The following is a 15,089-nucleotide window of genomic DNA, read 5'->3' on the forward strand; positions in this document are numbered from 1 at the left end:
CCATCGAGATGCAGTGTCTTGGAGGGGGTAACAATGAGCCTTCTGGGGCCTGGGAATGTTCTGTATCTTGATCTGAGGGGTGGTTATATAAGTGCACGTATTTATAAATATCCCTGGCATGTACACTTGGAACATACAGTGCAGAATTTTTTTTTAAGTAGTTGAGAAAATCTTATTGGTCCCAGATAGAAAGGAAGTTGGCCCCATGGCTGTTCTAGTTTGTTAGCGGCCAGAATGCAATATACCAGAATTGGGATGGTTTTTAAAAAGGGGAAATTATTAAGTTGCAAGTTTACAGTTCTAAGGCCGTGAAAATGTCCCAAATAAAGCAAGCCTATAAAAATATCCAAATGAAGTGCACCAATAAGAGGTTACCATCACTCAAGAAAGGCCGATGAAGTTCAGGGTTTCTCTCTCAACTGGAAAGGCGCATGGTGAACTGGTGACGTCTGCTAGCGTTCTCTCCTCTCTCCGGGCTTCTTGTTTCATGAAGCTCCCCCAGGGGTGTTTTCCTTCTTCATCCCTAAAGGTCTCCGGCTGCCTGGGCCCTCTGCTTCTCGTGGCTGTGCTGCTCTCGTGGCGTTCTCCTTGTTCTCTCCAGCATTTTCCAAAGCGGTTCCCTTTTTTTTTTACATGGGCAGGCACCGGGAATCGAACCCGGGTCCTTGGGCTTGGCAGGCAAGCATTCTTACCTGCTGAGCTACCGTGGCCTGCCCGCGGTTCCCCTTTTAAAGGAGTCCAGCAAAGTAATCAAGACCCACCTGGAGTGGGTGTGTCACATCTTTGCGGTGACAATCTAATCAAGTTTCCAACCTGTAGTACTGAGTAGGGATTGAATGAAACTGCTGCCTCCAGGAGATGGCTCAGGATTACAACATGGTTTTTCCAGGGTGCATAATCCTTTCACACTGGCACAATGGCTTTCAAGGTCGTTGTCCAAGAACCATTAAGGCAGAGAAAAGCAAACCTCCAAGTACCTAGAGGGGGTCCCCAAGTGCTCCCCTCGGCAGAACCACATTGTAAAGATTACTCCAAGACTCCTGGTCGGTTCCACACCCAGGGTGAGGGCAACCCTCAGGAACGTGATTAAGCTTTTCTTGTTTTACTTTGCTTTGTTTGTCTGCTAGTTTTTAGTGCCCTGACAATTTTATCTTTCGAACTTGAAGTTCCTGCGTTCCATTTCCAGGCCACTTCCCTGCTGAGTCCTTGTCATCCCTCGCCCCAGTCCTTGTCACACTGGGAGGTGAGGGGGTCCCTTGGTCCAGCCGTAGGAGGGGACTGTGGGCTTCCTGCCCGCCCTGGACGCCCTCTTGAGGCCACAAGAAGGAGCTTCCTGAGCTCCGAGACCACAGAAATCCTGGCTTTCCTGGGAAGCACTGCGGACGCGAGGTCTCCCCAAGCCCCAGTGTCCAGGTCCACCCTGGGCCCAGAGCACGGCGAGAGAACACTGTTCCTCCTCCACCTCTGGAGCGGCTCTCTCCTCCCCACCGAGCTCCTGGGGACAGGTCTGCGTGTGGCCCGCCCTGGGTCGCTCAGCACTGGCTGGCACAGCAGAGGTCCAGGGAGGACAGGCCGAGGCGGCCACCTAGGAGAAAGGAAAGGCCTGGGCACTGCGCCAATGCAGACCCATCACATCCACTTGGGACCCTGCCCGCCCTCTCCACCCACGGAGGGGTTTCGCCCAGGGGTGGAAGTGCCAGGGGCCACCCTAATCTGCAGCCACTTCTCCCGCTTTCCGGTCAGGGCTTTCTCCCCCAGGGCCGGGCATGCCGAGCTATTCCTGGCCAGGCCTACCCTTCCTGGCAGGAAGAAAGCAAACAACAATCGGGCTGGAAGTCTGAAGCCTTCATTACAGGTCCCCACCCCTCCTTTCCCCTCACCCTGTCCAGGCTGCTAGATGTCTTTTCCTGGGAGGCCCCTCCTCTGCCTTCACCCTGTCTGCACGTAGGAGCCGGTTGCTGATTTTTCCATTTTCCCCAGGCACCAATAAAGCTCAGGGTAGCTAGCACTGTTACCTGTCCTGGCTTTGTGGAAAATTGTAATATTCTGTGCACTGTGCATTATTTTTTGCATTATTTTTCACTTTTTATAATATTGCATAAAAGTATTATTTATCTTGATTACTAAGGGTTTTTTGTTTGTTTGTTCTGGGCCCTTAAATTTTGCACCAAAAGTGGGTGCCTGGCCCTGATCTAGGTCCTTGCTTGACTCTGAGAGTGACTCATTCATTTGTTTGATCATCCATTCATTCAATCATTTGCTTGATCGTCTGTTCATTCATTCATTTGTTTCACACGTGGTCATGGCGGGCCTCCTCTGTGCCAGGGCCCCTGTTAGATACTGGGGAAAGAGACATGAATCAGGCTGCCCTAAAAACAGTGTTAGGGGGAGACAGCCATGAATGTCAATGTGGGGAGGTTCAGGACAGAGGGGACAGAGGGGGAATCAAAATAATAAAACCCTTATTGGAGTCTCACTGTCAGGCTATGAGCTGGCATCAAATTTGATTCCCTCAACAGTCCTTCAAAGTTTGTGCATACATTTATGTAAAAGTAACAAGTAAAGGGCTGAGGTCTGGAGAAGTTACATGCAAGTAATTTGCACACTCTAAGAAGTAGTGGAGGTGGGAGTCAAACCCAGATCTGCCTGGCTCTGGGGTCTCACCTGCTCTGCATATTGCAGCCACCCCCCACCCTCTATCCCCCAGGGGGAAGTCAGGAAGGCTGCACGGAGGAAGCTCCATTTGAGCTGAGACTTAAAGGATGCATAGGAGTTTACAGGGAGACAAAGCAGTGGAAACTAATTGGGCAGAAAACTAAAATCACATGCACTGTCGGTGAAGCTTACGCAACAGAGCCCTGTCCAGAGTTCTAAGAAGCTGGGTGATGCATCTGGGCAGACACAGGCTTGGGTCAGCATTGCTTCCTCTTTCTGCTTCTGTTTCCTAACAACGTCAGCATTAATAGGAAGCGAGTGGGGCTCACTGGTGTCTGGGGACTCCAGCAGAAAGCTGATCTTCCCCACAACAGAGAGGTATTGTTCGGCTTTCAGGGGCACGGCTGAGGGGTGGAAGGGGGCATGCTAGGTGAGGAGCAGGGGAGCGTGAGGAGTCTTGGATGGAAAGGGATGGGGAGAGCCTGGGAAGGGCATGTGTGTGCTCTGGGGAGTTGGGCAGCTCAAGACTTGGCCTCTTGGGCAGACCTGAGCCCAGGGGCAGCCAGTGAGGGGGGGAATAGCAAAGGGTACTGATTTCCTACTTGGGCGCTGAGCAAAGGTCTTTGGGTGGGTGGAGCACCTGGCCTTATAGGGGGCATCGGACTGTCCTGGCAGGGAGCAGGCATGAGTGACAGGGAGAGCTGGGGTCTGGAGTTAGACCCCTCGGTGCTGCCTGTCCTGTTCCATCACTAAGGTTTTGGTGACAGGGAGCACATCCCCTCCCTGCCTTGGGCTTCGGTCTCATCTGTGAACTGGGGAGAGCGCTGATGTTCTCTCGCACCCTGGTGTAGAAAGTGTGTCTGCGTGCGTGTGTTTGTGTGTGTGCGCGCATGTGTCTGTGTGTGTCCATGGAAGTGCAGGGGTGCAGAGGGAGAGAGAGAGAGGGGTGCAGGAGGGGGGATCCTGGAACCTTGTTCAGCTCGGGCCCAGAACTCCAGGCAGGAGCAGGAGGGACCCGAGTCCCGCGCCCAGAAACATACCTGGCACCACCCGGGCTCCCATTTTCTCCCTCAAAGAACGTGTTTTTACCATCACACCCTGCCCCAAACCATAGCGAGCTGTTGCTAATTTGGGCCTGGGCCCAGCTGTTTCCTGTTCCCAGGTGTGGTGGGTGGGTGGGCTTCCTCAGGGTGTGTCCAGGTGTGCGAGCCTGTCCCTGGATGAGACAGCGGAGACGTGCGTGGGTCTGCATTGGGGTCGGGCTTTGCGGACATACCCTAGAAAGACTGTCATGACAGCTCACGTCCTACTGTTATATTTTTTGCATCACTGGATTCTAATTTCTTCTACATGTCATCCTCTCTTCTGCTTTCTAATAGTTTTGCAGTGAGTACATAACCTTTACTGTTAGCATTTGGTCACTTTTTCTTCCTTCATCAGCTTTACTTACATTGCACTACATCCCCCAATACTATGGAATAGTTCCTGAGTTGTTTGACGATAGTACTTCATGTTTTACAAGTAAATACCTGAATACTTGCTTTATTAAAAATTCAAGCAATACAGAATTATGTAGCATAGCAGACAGAAGACCCCAATCATCTTTATCCCAGCTCCTACCTCCCAATCTCTTTGCCATACGCATCCCTCCAAAGCTGTTTTTAAGCATGTTATAAGTATATAGGTTTCCTTTTTGTGTAAGTGAGATTATAACATACGGATTGTTCTGTGACTTATTTTTTTCATTTAATATTACATTTTGGACCACTGTCTGAAATGACGCATATATAGACAACTCATTAGTTTAATCCTAAGAAATAGGTGACATTTATTAGTATGGGGACACCGTAATTTACCTAATTCCCTTTTGATGGCCGCTTGTGTTGGTTCCAATTTTTGCACAGCTGTTAAAGGCTTCTGTAGCCTGGATTCCTAGAAGCAGAATCGCTGGGTGTGCTTTTAAAATTTCAAAAGGTATCATCAAATCATCATCAAAGTAGCTGAGCTAATATATATCCCCACAGTGGTGTATGAAAGGGCCAATTTTTCTTTAGGGAAATTAACAGTCTTTCAATTTTGTCCAGTTTGATAGATGAAAATTATCTCAGTGTTGCTTGAATTTTTCTTTCCTCTAATTTTGAGTGAGATTGCATCTTCCACATTATTCACTGACCATTTGGATTCCTTTTATGATATTCATGGAGACGTCCTTTGTTCATTTTCTTACAGGTTCTTTGTCTTTGATGTATTGGCTTCAGGAGCGGTTCATTTATCATGTATCTTAATAATTTGCTTACATATGTTGAAAATAAATTCTCCCAGATGGTCACTTGTCTTTGTTTAAGATGTCCTGCATCATATAAAAATGTTTGATTGTTTTTAGTTCAATCTGTCATCATTTTTTCCTTCATGTTTTCTGGTTTTAATGTCTTACTCAACCTGTAAGATTACAGAAATATTTTTAATGCTTTTATTGTTTTTCCTTTGATTTTTAGATCTTTAATCCCTCTAGAATTTGGTGGGATGGTTATTATATAAATAATCTGATTTTTCTAAAGTATCATACAATTGCCTCAAAATAATTGATTATGTAGACCAGCCTTTCCTCAATGATTTTGCCTCCTAAATTCCTATATATTCTAGGTTATTTTCTTTACTGCTTTATGTTTCTTTTGTCTAGTGTGATGGCCCTGGACCCCACTGGATTAAATATTTCCAATTTTAGAATCAGCTTGTCAAATCTATTAAAAATTCTCTTGGAATTTCAATTTAAATTGCACTGAATTTAGAGGTTATTTGAGGGGAGCACTGACTACTGGAAAATACCAATAGTGGGCAACTTCTTTCTGTTTGAGCCTTTTGTCAGGGAAGGTACTAACATTTGCTGTCAGTTTCTGGTGGACACCTAGAAATACAAACATTCTTTACAACTCTTCATTTGCCACGAGGTTTGTTTGTTTGTTTAATCAAGAATGACTTGCATATTATCAAATAAATATTTGGAGGCATCTGTCAAGATGAATTTATCTTTCTTTCTTCTCTTAATCTGTTAAAGTCCTCAATTGTATAAGTAGATTTTTTAAAGATGCCCCTTGCATTCTGTAATAATTCCTACTTGATCATGATGCATTCGTTTTTAAAAAGTCTTTGTCAGATTTTACATGAAATTATTTTTGTTTAGGGTGAATTTAGGCTTTGCCTTTTTTTTTTACTTCTCAGTTTTTATTCCTATTATTAAAATCTTCATGAGTTTGGGAGTTTTGCCGTGCATTTTTATTTTGAATGAGAAGATGTTTGGTTTTTCTCTCCTCTCTCTTCCCTCTTGTCTTCTTCCCTGCTCCCCTCCCCTCCCCTCTCCTCTGCTCTCTCTCTCTCTCTCATGCTCCTTCCCCCATGCTCACCTTCACTCCTACTGACATGTCACCTTTACATTTTTAACACACATATATTTAAACTTAAATTTCTCATCAGCATGTTGGTTTAATTCCATATATGTGTTATTCCCAAACAAGATAAGACCCTTAGCAAGCTTTCAGTTCTCCTCTACTTTCTACCTTTACACTCATAGCCAACTCCCACATCAAAATCATCCGAGTTTTAGTTCCATATTGTTATCATGTATTTATGTATTTTTATTTTATGAAGTAACAGGTTCTTAACTGTAAGCCTCAGTTTCTTTGTTCACCACTGATTCCATAATCACATGCTATGTTTCTTGGGGTTTATTTTTTTCTGAATGTCAGTTTAGAGTAATTTTTTCTAGAAAAGATTAAAAAACTGTCTTTGTCCTTATATATCAAAAAAAAAATTTTTTTTGCTCTTTCACTTCAAGGAAAATGTGGTATTTTATTATTCTAGGTTTAAACATATGTTCCCTAGTATCTAGAGTTTAGGGTTGCTCATAAAAAATCTTCTGTTGACCTGACGTTTTCCACTGAAGGTAACATGTTTTGTTTGTCTCCTTCTGGAAGCTTCTAGGGTTTCTTCCCCCACTCCCTTCTTTGGGGGACTGAAATTTCACCAGCATGTGTCTGCATAGGCACTTGAATAAATGGATCTTGTTCTTCACTTAGTGGATTGTTGTTGCTTTTTTGCCTGTGATGCTTTCTTCTGCTATTTCCAATTGTAACTGTTTGGTTCCAGACGGAAAAGTCACCAAACAATTGAGACTTAAACAACACACAAGTTTATTTCATCCTCACATAAAAAACATTCAAAGGTAGGCAATCTTAGGCTGCTATGGTTATTCCATGGGACAAAAGGAATCCAGGTGCCATCTTTCTGTGACATCATCCTGACTTATGGCTTCCATCTTCAAGGTAACCTTATGGTCTGATATGGCTGCTGAAGCTCCAGCCATCACTCCTGAGTTGCAGGCTAAAAGGAAGAAAAGCAGAAGGGAAAAATGACCCCCCTGACTTGACTTAACTCCTTTTAAGCAGGCTTTTTGTAAGGCATACTGAATGCTTCCACCTATCTCCTTGGACATTTAGTCACATGACCACATCAAGTGGCAAGGAAGTATAGGAAATATAATTGTTATTCCATGTAGCAATAAGCCCAGCTAAAACCTGGGCTTCTGTTACCAAGGAGGAAGGGGACAGGTAGGTAGCTGGCACTGCCATACCCATCCTCAATTCTCTCTGTCCTCTGCTTCTGGTTGTTGGAACTTTGGGATATCTCTTTTCCAGGTCTCAGCTTTTCTCTGACTTTAAATTTCCTTGCCCCTACCTCTAGAATGTATTTGTTTGTAGTGTCCACTCTGAAATTTAGACCATTTCTGAAGTATTTATTTTTTAAAGTATGGATCACAAAGAACTCTTTTGCACAGCAGTCTGTTTTTTTTTTAAATGCCTATGATACCTCAAATCTCTTGAGAGTGCTAATCGAGTGGCTTTAAAGCTTTCTTTTGTTTCTGCTGTGTTCGTGCATGTCTGCAGGAGTGCCTGCTGACTCAGCACAGGTCAGAATAAACAAGAATGATAGCAGTGATTGGGAAATACACGCCGTTTATTGGTGCAGTGGTCAAGAACACACGCTCTGTAACCAGTCTGCCCTTTTCTGGTTGTGTGAACACAGGCAAATTACTCGACACTCATATAACCATTTCCTCATCTCTAAAGTGGGCTCCTAACAGTAACCTACACATCTTTGTGTTAACACCTGTAAGCCCCTTGAACAGTGTATGGCTTACAGGTAGACATTCAATACAGGTCAGCCACAAATATGAATTCTGTGTGCAGGTGAATTTTCTACTTGTATTTGCAAATGACTTATTATTTCATATTAACCGTTTAAGGTACAAAGATATTTAAGTTCATAATTTTGGTGCAGTTTTTGCACTTTGTCCTTTGCTTTATGCTTATCATTTTTATAAAATACAAAGATTTTTGTTTTTATGAAGTTATATCTGTCAGTCTTGGTCCATCTAATTTCTTCCTCTGCTTTTAAGCTTAAATAATTCAAAGATATTCACTTCTATGGTTTGTCAGTTTAACATGCTTTATATTCTTTTTGGTGCATGGTCTGGGAACCAACTGCTTTAACTTCTAACATTTAATTTTTCATTAACCTGATATGTGGGGAATAGCATGAGATGGGATTTAAACTGATATTTTTATGTTATTATTCAATGATCTTAGCGCTTGTTATTGAGTGTTCCATCATTCCACAATAATTCATGATCCCACCTTTATCATATGGTAAATTCTTCGGTAAAATAAAATTTGTTTCTAGTTAGTTTATCCGTTGACCTATCTTGCATGTGTGTTAAGGACGCTGCTTAACTTATCAGATTCTTATGATACATTTTGTTATTGGTTATAGCCTCCTTGTTTTTAAAAACTTCATTAGCTTACATTTTCATGTACATTTTTTCCTACGAGTTTCCGCAAAAACACCCGGTTAGACTTTGATCGGCAATGAGTTAAGTCTGCGACTTAGTTGGGGATGAATACGACACATGTAGTATTTCTATCTGTGATAAGACCAAAATGGAAGCTCCGGAATTCTCAGGCTGCCCACGGGGAGGCAGCCGAGCCCCCACGGACTCTCACTCTGCAGCATTGTTCCCCATCTCGCGGCACTCACACGGTCAGACCCTCTGCCCCATAGCCGAACACGCCCTCCCGATTTCCCTGAGCATTTGCTGGCCTCATCACATCCAGTTCTCACGACAACCACACGAGATATGTCTACTTGTGCCTGATTTACCGATGCAGATAGTGAGGCTCAGGAAACATTTGGGATTATGGCCAGGCCAGGCCACCAGCTCGGGTACGGGAGCCCGCGCGGGCGGGCAGGTCGGCTGGGACCGGAGTTGTGCTTTTCCCGCATTGTGTGTGCATGTGTGTGTGATGTGTATGTGTGTGCATCCCATTTCAGACAATCTTGTGGGGAGAAGAGGAGGCTCCTGGGTACTTCCCAGGGCCCAAGAAAAAAGAAAGTGAGGAAACCCCCAGGCTTCTGCAAAGAAAAGGGAACTGGCATTCAGCGGGTGGGGTGGGGAGGGGTGACGGTAATCGGAGCGGGGGCGGGTTAGCACCAGGCTCTGCCTGTGCAGGAGAGTGTGTGTGGGAGCTCACAGCCAGGGCGGGACAGCGTGGCATGCACACCCAGCAGACCACGGGAAATTGGTACAAATGGATCACCAGGCTTCCTCTCAGCTTCTCCATCAAGGGGTATGACCCGAGGGGAGCCACGGTCAGAGGTCCTCATTCTATCTCCCTGGTGGTCACACCTGAGGACACTGAGGCTCAAGGGGAAGGGACTGTCCCCAGGGTGCCAGGCTGAGAAAGCAGTGGGGACAGCACCAAAAGCCTCTGGGGCGCATCCCGGATTCTCCCCACCAACACTGGTTGTGTCCCTGGGCTGTGGGCCATGCAGATTGGGGGGGGGGGGCACAGAGGGGCAATTCCAGCTGACATCTCCTTCCACAGGTCCCAGCAGAGGCAGAGCCCCCGAGGAAGGGTCTGTGACGCGGCCCACCTGAGCCCCAGGCAGAGGGGACACCAGAATCCCCAGCAGTGAGGACCCAGACGTTTCCCGAAGTGTAGACCCACCCGCCCGGACCCCTGCCGATCCAGAGTCAGTGGGGGAGATGGCACGGACAAGGGGGCTGCTCCTCCTGGCCCTGCTGGCTCTGTGCTGGAGGCCCAGTGTGGCAGGGACCCAAGGTGAGTCCCACCGCTCCCTCCCCTCCCTTGCCCTGGCTCACTGCTGGGCCCCCTGGATGAGGCTCCCTCCCTGGACTCTGAAGAGGCACAACGGCCCCTTCCCTCATTTCTTCTCCCTCCTGTCATTCCCTGGCCACCTCCCACCCTGCCCTCCGCCCACAGTCCTGCCCTTCTCCCCCTGTCTCCCCTGGCACAGTCCACTTCAGAGTGTGTCATCCCCAGACCCGCATTTCTTGGGGCGGCACTCAAAGCCTCTGAACCCCAGGCCGGTGGTGAAGCCTTTCTCTTCCGCTCCTTCCGAGTGGCCACCCTCTCCAAGGCACCCGGAACGTTCCCTGGGGGCTGCGCCTTTGCTCCTGCTGGGACCTGGGCCTCATCCCTTCTTCCCCGCCCACCCAGCCCCCTCCTTCTCACTTGGGGCCAACCGGGAGGTTCCTTTGGCTCTTGAGGCAAAAGGAATTGTGTACCCTTCCCAGAAGCTCTCCCACAGACCTTGGCTTCTGATGACTGAGGGGACAAATTCCATTTTCCAGACACCAGGCCACAGAGGGGCCGAATGGGAGACCCCAGGGTTCCAGCTCCACCATGGTGCATTTGTCCGGGTGGGGGAGGGGTGGGGTGGGGTAAGGGGGGAGGGGCGAGGGGGTGGGGGTGCGAGCTTCTCTTCCCCGGCCTCATACCCAGAGTCTGGAGTGGGGCCTGTGCCGGATGCGTGTCCCCCACTGGGGCCGGGCTCCAGAAGCAGAGGCCAGGGGCTCAGGAAATGTGCCCAGAATGAACTAGAATTATTGACAACCGGGACCCTCCCACCCCGGGGCACCTCGGCCTGGCAGCCAGGAGCCCCTGCAACCTTTTGGGAGACCCCTCCCCACTGCCGACCCCGGGGTGGGGGATCTAGGGAGCTGTGACAGGGGCCACCTGGAGGGGACATGTGTGACCCGCCCCTGCCTCTCCCGGTCAGAGACGGTCCCGCTGCGGACGCTGCGCTGCTACAACGACTACACCAGCCGCATCATCTGCAGGTGGGCGGACACCCGGGCGGCCCGGGGGCTCATCCCCGTGACGCTCCACCGCCGCCTGAACGAGTGAGTGGCGCTGACGTGGGGCAGGAGGGGCAGAGGCCAGGGAGGGCGAAGTGGGGAGGGGAGGGCTGGGCCTGCTGGGCGGCCTGTGGCTTGGAGGGAGAGGGCTCGGGGTCAGCTGGGGGTGGGGGTGGGGGTGAGCCAGGGCGGTGGGGGGTGGGCAGCCTGCACACCCGGTGCAGGTGCTGATGTCGGGGTTCCTGGGAGGGTCTTCTGTATCGTGGCTGTAGTTGTTGGTCATTTCTCTTATTTTGGCGCAGTTGAACAAAATGACCCCGTGTACTGCATCTTAGTTCATCCGCACTGTGGGATGACCAGGACGGGGACGCAATGCCTAGTTCACAGATGAGGACACCGAGGCCATGGGAGGGGGAAGGGAGAGGTCGTCAACCCCCCTCACGTGGGTGGGTGGGCCACAGAGCCCGGTGGGGGTCCCTCAGCCTGAGGTGAGGGGCGTGGCTCTGTGCTCTCTCCCGGGCCCCGCCCCCATCTCCAGAGGGGCAGGGTTGTCCCTTTCTCATCACCTGCTCTCCTGCTCCTTGGCCGTTTGGGGAAGGTGACTCCCCCCATTTTGGGATATTAGTAAGGATCTAAATCAGCCATAAGGAAATAACTATCTGGGTAGAGTCACAGAGTAGCGGAGACCCCCTGGGGAGGAGGTGGCTGTGTCCACACCCATCGCAACGTTGTGTCCACTCCCTCCCGCCCCCCTGGATGCCTCCATCTTGCCTCCTGCCTCTCCTCAGGTGCCCCCTTTCCCCACCACCCCCCCTCAGCTGTTGACCTGCTTCCTACTGCACTGAGACCCCAGGAGAGAGGCATCCCCACCCCCACTTGCCTACCTCCCTGCCTCTGGTCTGGGTCTGTGCCTCTGTCCTGCAAGGGGTTATCTGGCAGCTCCTGCCTGAGGCCAAAGCCCTGGACCCCATCAGGGGCGGCACTGCTGCCACCGATGTCCCCGCCCTCTCCTGTGCCACCCACTGTGCTCTTTCCCGGGCTCGCTCCAATCATCCTGCAAGCATGACCGATGCCCCCACCCTACAAATGCCCACAACCACCATAGCACCAGCTCCTGACCCACACCGCCTCCTACCGGGGCCCCATTTCTCAGTTCCCTCAGAGCCAAATCCCTCTACTTTTGTCCCATCGCCCTCCTGTGAACTGATTCTAAGGGTTTCACGCCCAACATTTCAGCCGGTCCTTCTTATCGAGACCCTCCAGTGGCCTCCATGCTGTTCAGTCTTCGGGGCAGGGGCAGGTTTCTTCTGCCTTGACTGAGCATCATCTGACTCTCTGCTCTTGGAGGTGCCAGCACCCCTGCATTCTGGACCTTGTGCTCCCCAGGGTTCCTTGGGCTTCTCTGGCCTCTTAGTTTCCTTTGCTCCTTCATCCTTGGGTCCTCAGCTCTGCATGGTGGGATGCCCAGGGCTCAGTCTTGGGTTTAGCCCTAATGGTGCTTGCTCATGATGCCTTCCCTGAACCCCCCATTTCAAGTTGCACCCCCCACCTTCAAGCCCACAGCTCCGCTCTCCCTGCTTTACTTGTCCACATAAAATTTCCTCCACTTGACACACTGCATATTTGATTCAATTTTATGCGTGTCTCCTTCCGCCTGGACATCGGCTCCATGGGGCAGGACTGTATGTATGTTTTGTTCCCAGCCAGGCCCCTGCCCCTGGACGAAGCCTGCCACATGGTAACCACTCAGTAACTATTTGTTGGATGAGAGGTTCTCGCACGCTCTGGGCTAACCATGCCCTCTCCTGGCAGTGGTGCTCCGCAGCCGGTGTCGTGCAATCTCAGTGACGAACTGCCTTGGTCAGCCTGCCCGGAACCTGACTGTGTGCCCAGAAGATGCGTCATTCCCTACAAGCTCTTCGTCCTGGCCGACAAGGACTATTACTCATTCCAGCCCGACAGGCCTCTGGCTGTCCAGCGCACCTTTTCTCTGGCCCAGCACGGTGAGGGACTGGGGTCCCTGATGAGGCTTTGGACAATGGGCAGCAGGAGGTGGACCAGGGAAGGGAGGGTGTCAAGGGGTGGAGGTGCAGACTGGGGTTGGGTTGGGGTCTCTTGAGAGAAGAGGCTTTGGAGCACGGACATCTGGTGGAGCTTCTGACCACAGGTACCCCCCTGCCACCAGTTGCTCCCATCACCTGCCAAGCCATTGGCTTCTGGGATGGGGGCTTCCCTTTAGGAACATAATTCTTATGACTCACATAGAAACTCACCAGCTTGCAAAACTCATTCACCAATGTGGTATCATTCAATTTCGGCAATGGCCCATTTTGTAAATGAAACACTGAGGCCAGAGAGGTTAATACCTTTTCCACAGTCTTGAATATATGAATGAGGGCGATGTGCCGAGTGTGTCCTGTAGCTTGTCACCTTATGACCCTCACTAAGTGGCCTTCAATTTGTCTCTGTATCCACAGTGGCAAATAAAATAATTAGTGACCTTAGGTGGGTGTAGAAGATTATTTTTAGATTAACAGATGGGTTTTATTTTGCTATATATTAGAAATAAACACAACCAGCAGTTCAATCTCATAGATTCAAGGAAATTATTGCTTAGAATGAGGCTAAATACAAGGAAGGAAGACATTTTGTAAAAGTCACACTGATATGGCAAAGCCACACAAATGGCTGGCTTCTAGGAGATACTGGGTTCCCTTATTTAATCCTCAAAACAACACCGAGGTATGCACTTCTACTATTGCCATTTGATTGATGATGAAACTGAGATAGAAGGAAGTGACTTGCCCAAGGCCACTCAGCTCAGGACAGTCTGAATTTAGGCCCCTGACCCTATCACACCTGCGTGTGTGATATGGGAGTGGAGCCCTGCCTTGCTTCCTGCCTGTTTTGCGGCAGCATCACAAAGCTGGAGCCTGGGAAAGGAGACAGTGTAGGCCGCCAGGAACACATTTCAAATAGTCTCCACGTATGTGTTTGAAGGGTGCCAATGTCCCATCCTGAGTGGAGCTCTTGGTGTAGAGGCTGGGGAGACGGGGAACCACCGGACATAGTTCCATGCATGACTCAGGAAAGTGGGTGTGTGCAGGGGATCCCCTGGGGATCAGCACAGGCTTCCCAGGGGAAAGTGCTTGACAGCTGCAAACCGAAGAGTCAATAGGAAGGGAGAGAGGGAGGAGCGCTCCTGGCTCAGGAAGTAGCATGTGCAAAGGCCAGGAGGCTCAAGGAAGTGAGGCAGGTTGGGAAAACTGTTAGGCATTGGGAGCTAAGGGCATCGACTTCAAGAAGGCTGGACAGTGGTCAGGGAGGAGAGGGAGATGCAGTCAGGGCCCGCACCCAGAGAGGCTCCTGTGCCCTGCAAAGGAGACAAAGTTCACCCTGTGGAGCAGGGGTTGGCAAATGTCCTGTGCAAAAGGCCAGAGGTTAAATATTTGTAGCTTTGCAAGCCATGCTGTCTTTGCTGTAACCTCCGCTTTACTACTGTAGGATGAGAAGAGCTGTAAACAGAACACAAATAGGTGTGCTGCCTTCCATAAAACTTTATTCACAGGAGTCCATTTAATTCCCAGATTTGGGAATTATTCTCTATGGATTATTTTTTACTGTTTGAAAATGTGAGCCCCCATTGCTAGCTGTTTGCCATGGGGCGAGGGGCTGGATTCTTCCCAGGGGCTCTAGTGGTTATGGGGGTGTTGAGGGAGCACCCTGTGGCCTGCTGTTGAGGAAGTCTGAGTGGAGGGGATGAGGGGTGGTAGGGAAGTTGGAGTGGGGGGATCAGGGTGAGGGTCACAGAGGGGAGAGGAGGGGGAGGCTGCAGCGAGCAGCCCAGCGGGAGGCCTGAGGCTCTCGGGGTTGGGCCAGGGGGGTTAGGGTGTAGGGGTGATTCATTCCTTAAGTTTAAACACTTGACGTGTACCAGGAGAGCAGCGAAGCATCCAGGCCGTGCTCCTGTCCCTGTGGAGCGTAGGGCCTGACCTCGGGGACGGCTTCCTGGTGGAGGGGCCGGGACAGCTTAGGGACGGGGGAGCACAGCCCTGTGCCACCTGGAGCACACGTGGAGTCGGGAGGGCGGATCCGAACAGTGAGTTGGGGGGGGCCCGAGGGTCAGTGGGGGGAACGGATGTGGCTGTGTGCTGCTCTCAGGCTCCTGTGTTTGAAGACCTTGGACATTTCACTTCCTCCATCCATTTCTCCCTCTGTG

At 49.9% G+C, this 15,089-nt stretch overlaps 1 protein-coding gene across 2 annotated transcripts in view; it reads left to right on the top strand.

Moving 5' to 3' along the window:
- The first annotated feature begins 2,909 nt into the window (after window positions 1-2,909).
- Window positions 2,910-15,089, top strand: part of CSF2RB (colony stimulating factor 2 receptor subunit beta) — a 29,676-nt gene continuing 17,496 nt past the window's right edge. The window contains exons 1-4 of one of the 2 annotated variants that reach the window (XM_077168718.1): window positions 2,910-3,033; window positions 9,594-9,830; window positions 10,792-10,915; window positions 12,683-12,873. In XM_077168718.1, the coding sequence (XP_077024833.1) occupies window positions 9,755-9,830; window positions 10,792-10,915; window positions 12,683-12,873 (391 nt within the window). In that variant the 5' untranslated portion in view covers window positions 2,910-3,033; window positions 9,594-9,754. Of the gene's footprint in view, window positions 3,034-9,593; window positions 9,831-10,791; window positions 10,916-12,573; window positions 12,874-15,089 lie in introns of those variants that run through there. The other variant, XM_077168719.1, reaches the window with a different exon arrangement.

This window comes from Tamandua tetradactyla, chromosome 7, assembly GCF_023851605.1.
Source record: "Tamandua tetradactyla isolate mTamTet1 chromosome 7, mTamTet1.pri, whole genome shotgun sequence".
Lineage (NCBI taxonomy): Eukaryota > Metazoa > Chordata > Mammalia > Pilosa > Myrmecophagidae > Tamandua > Tamandua tetradactyla.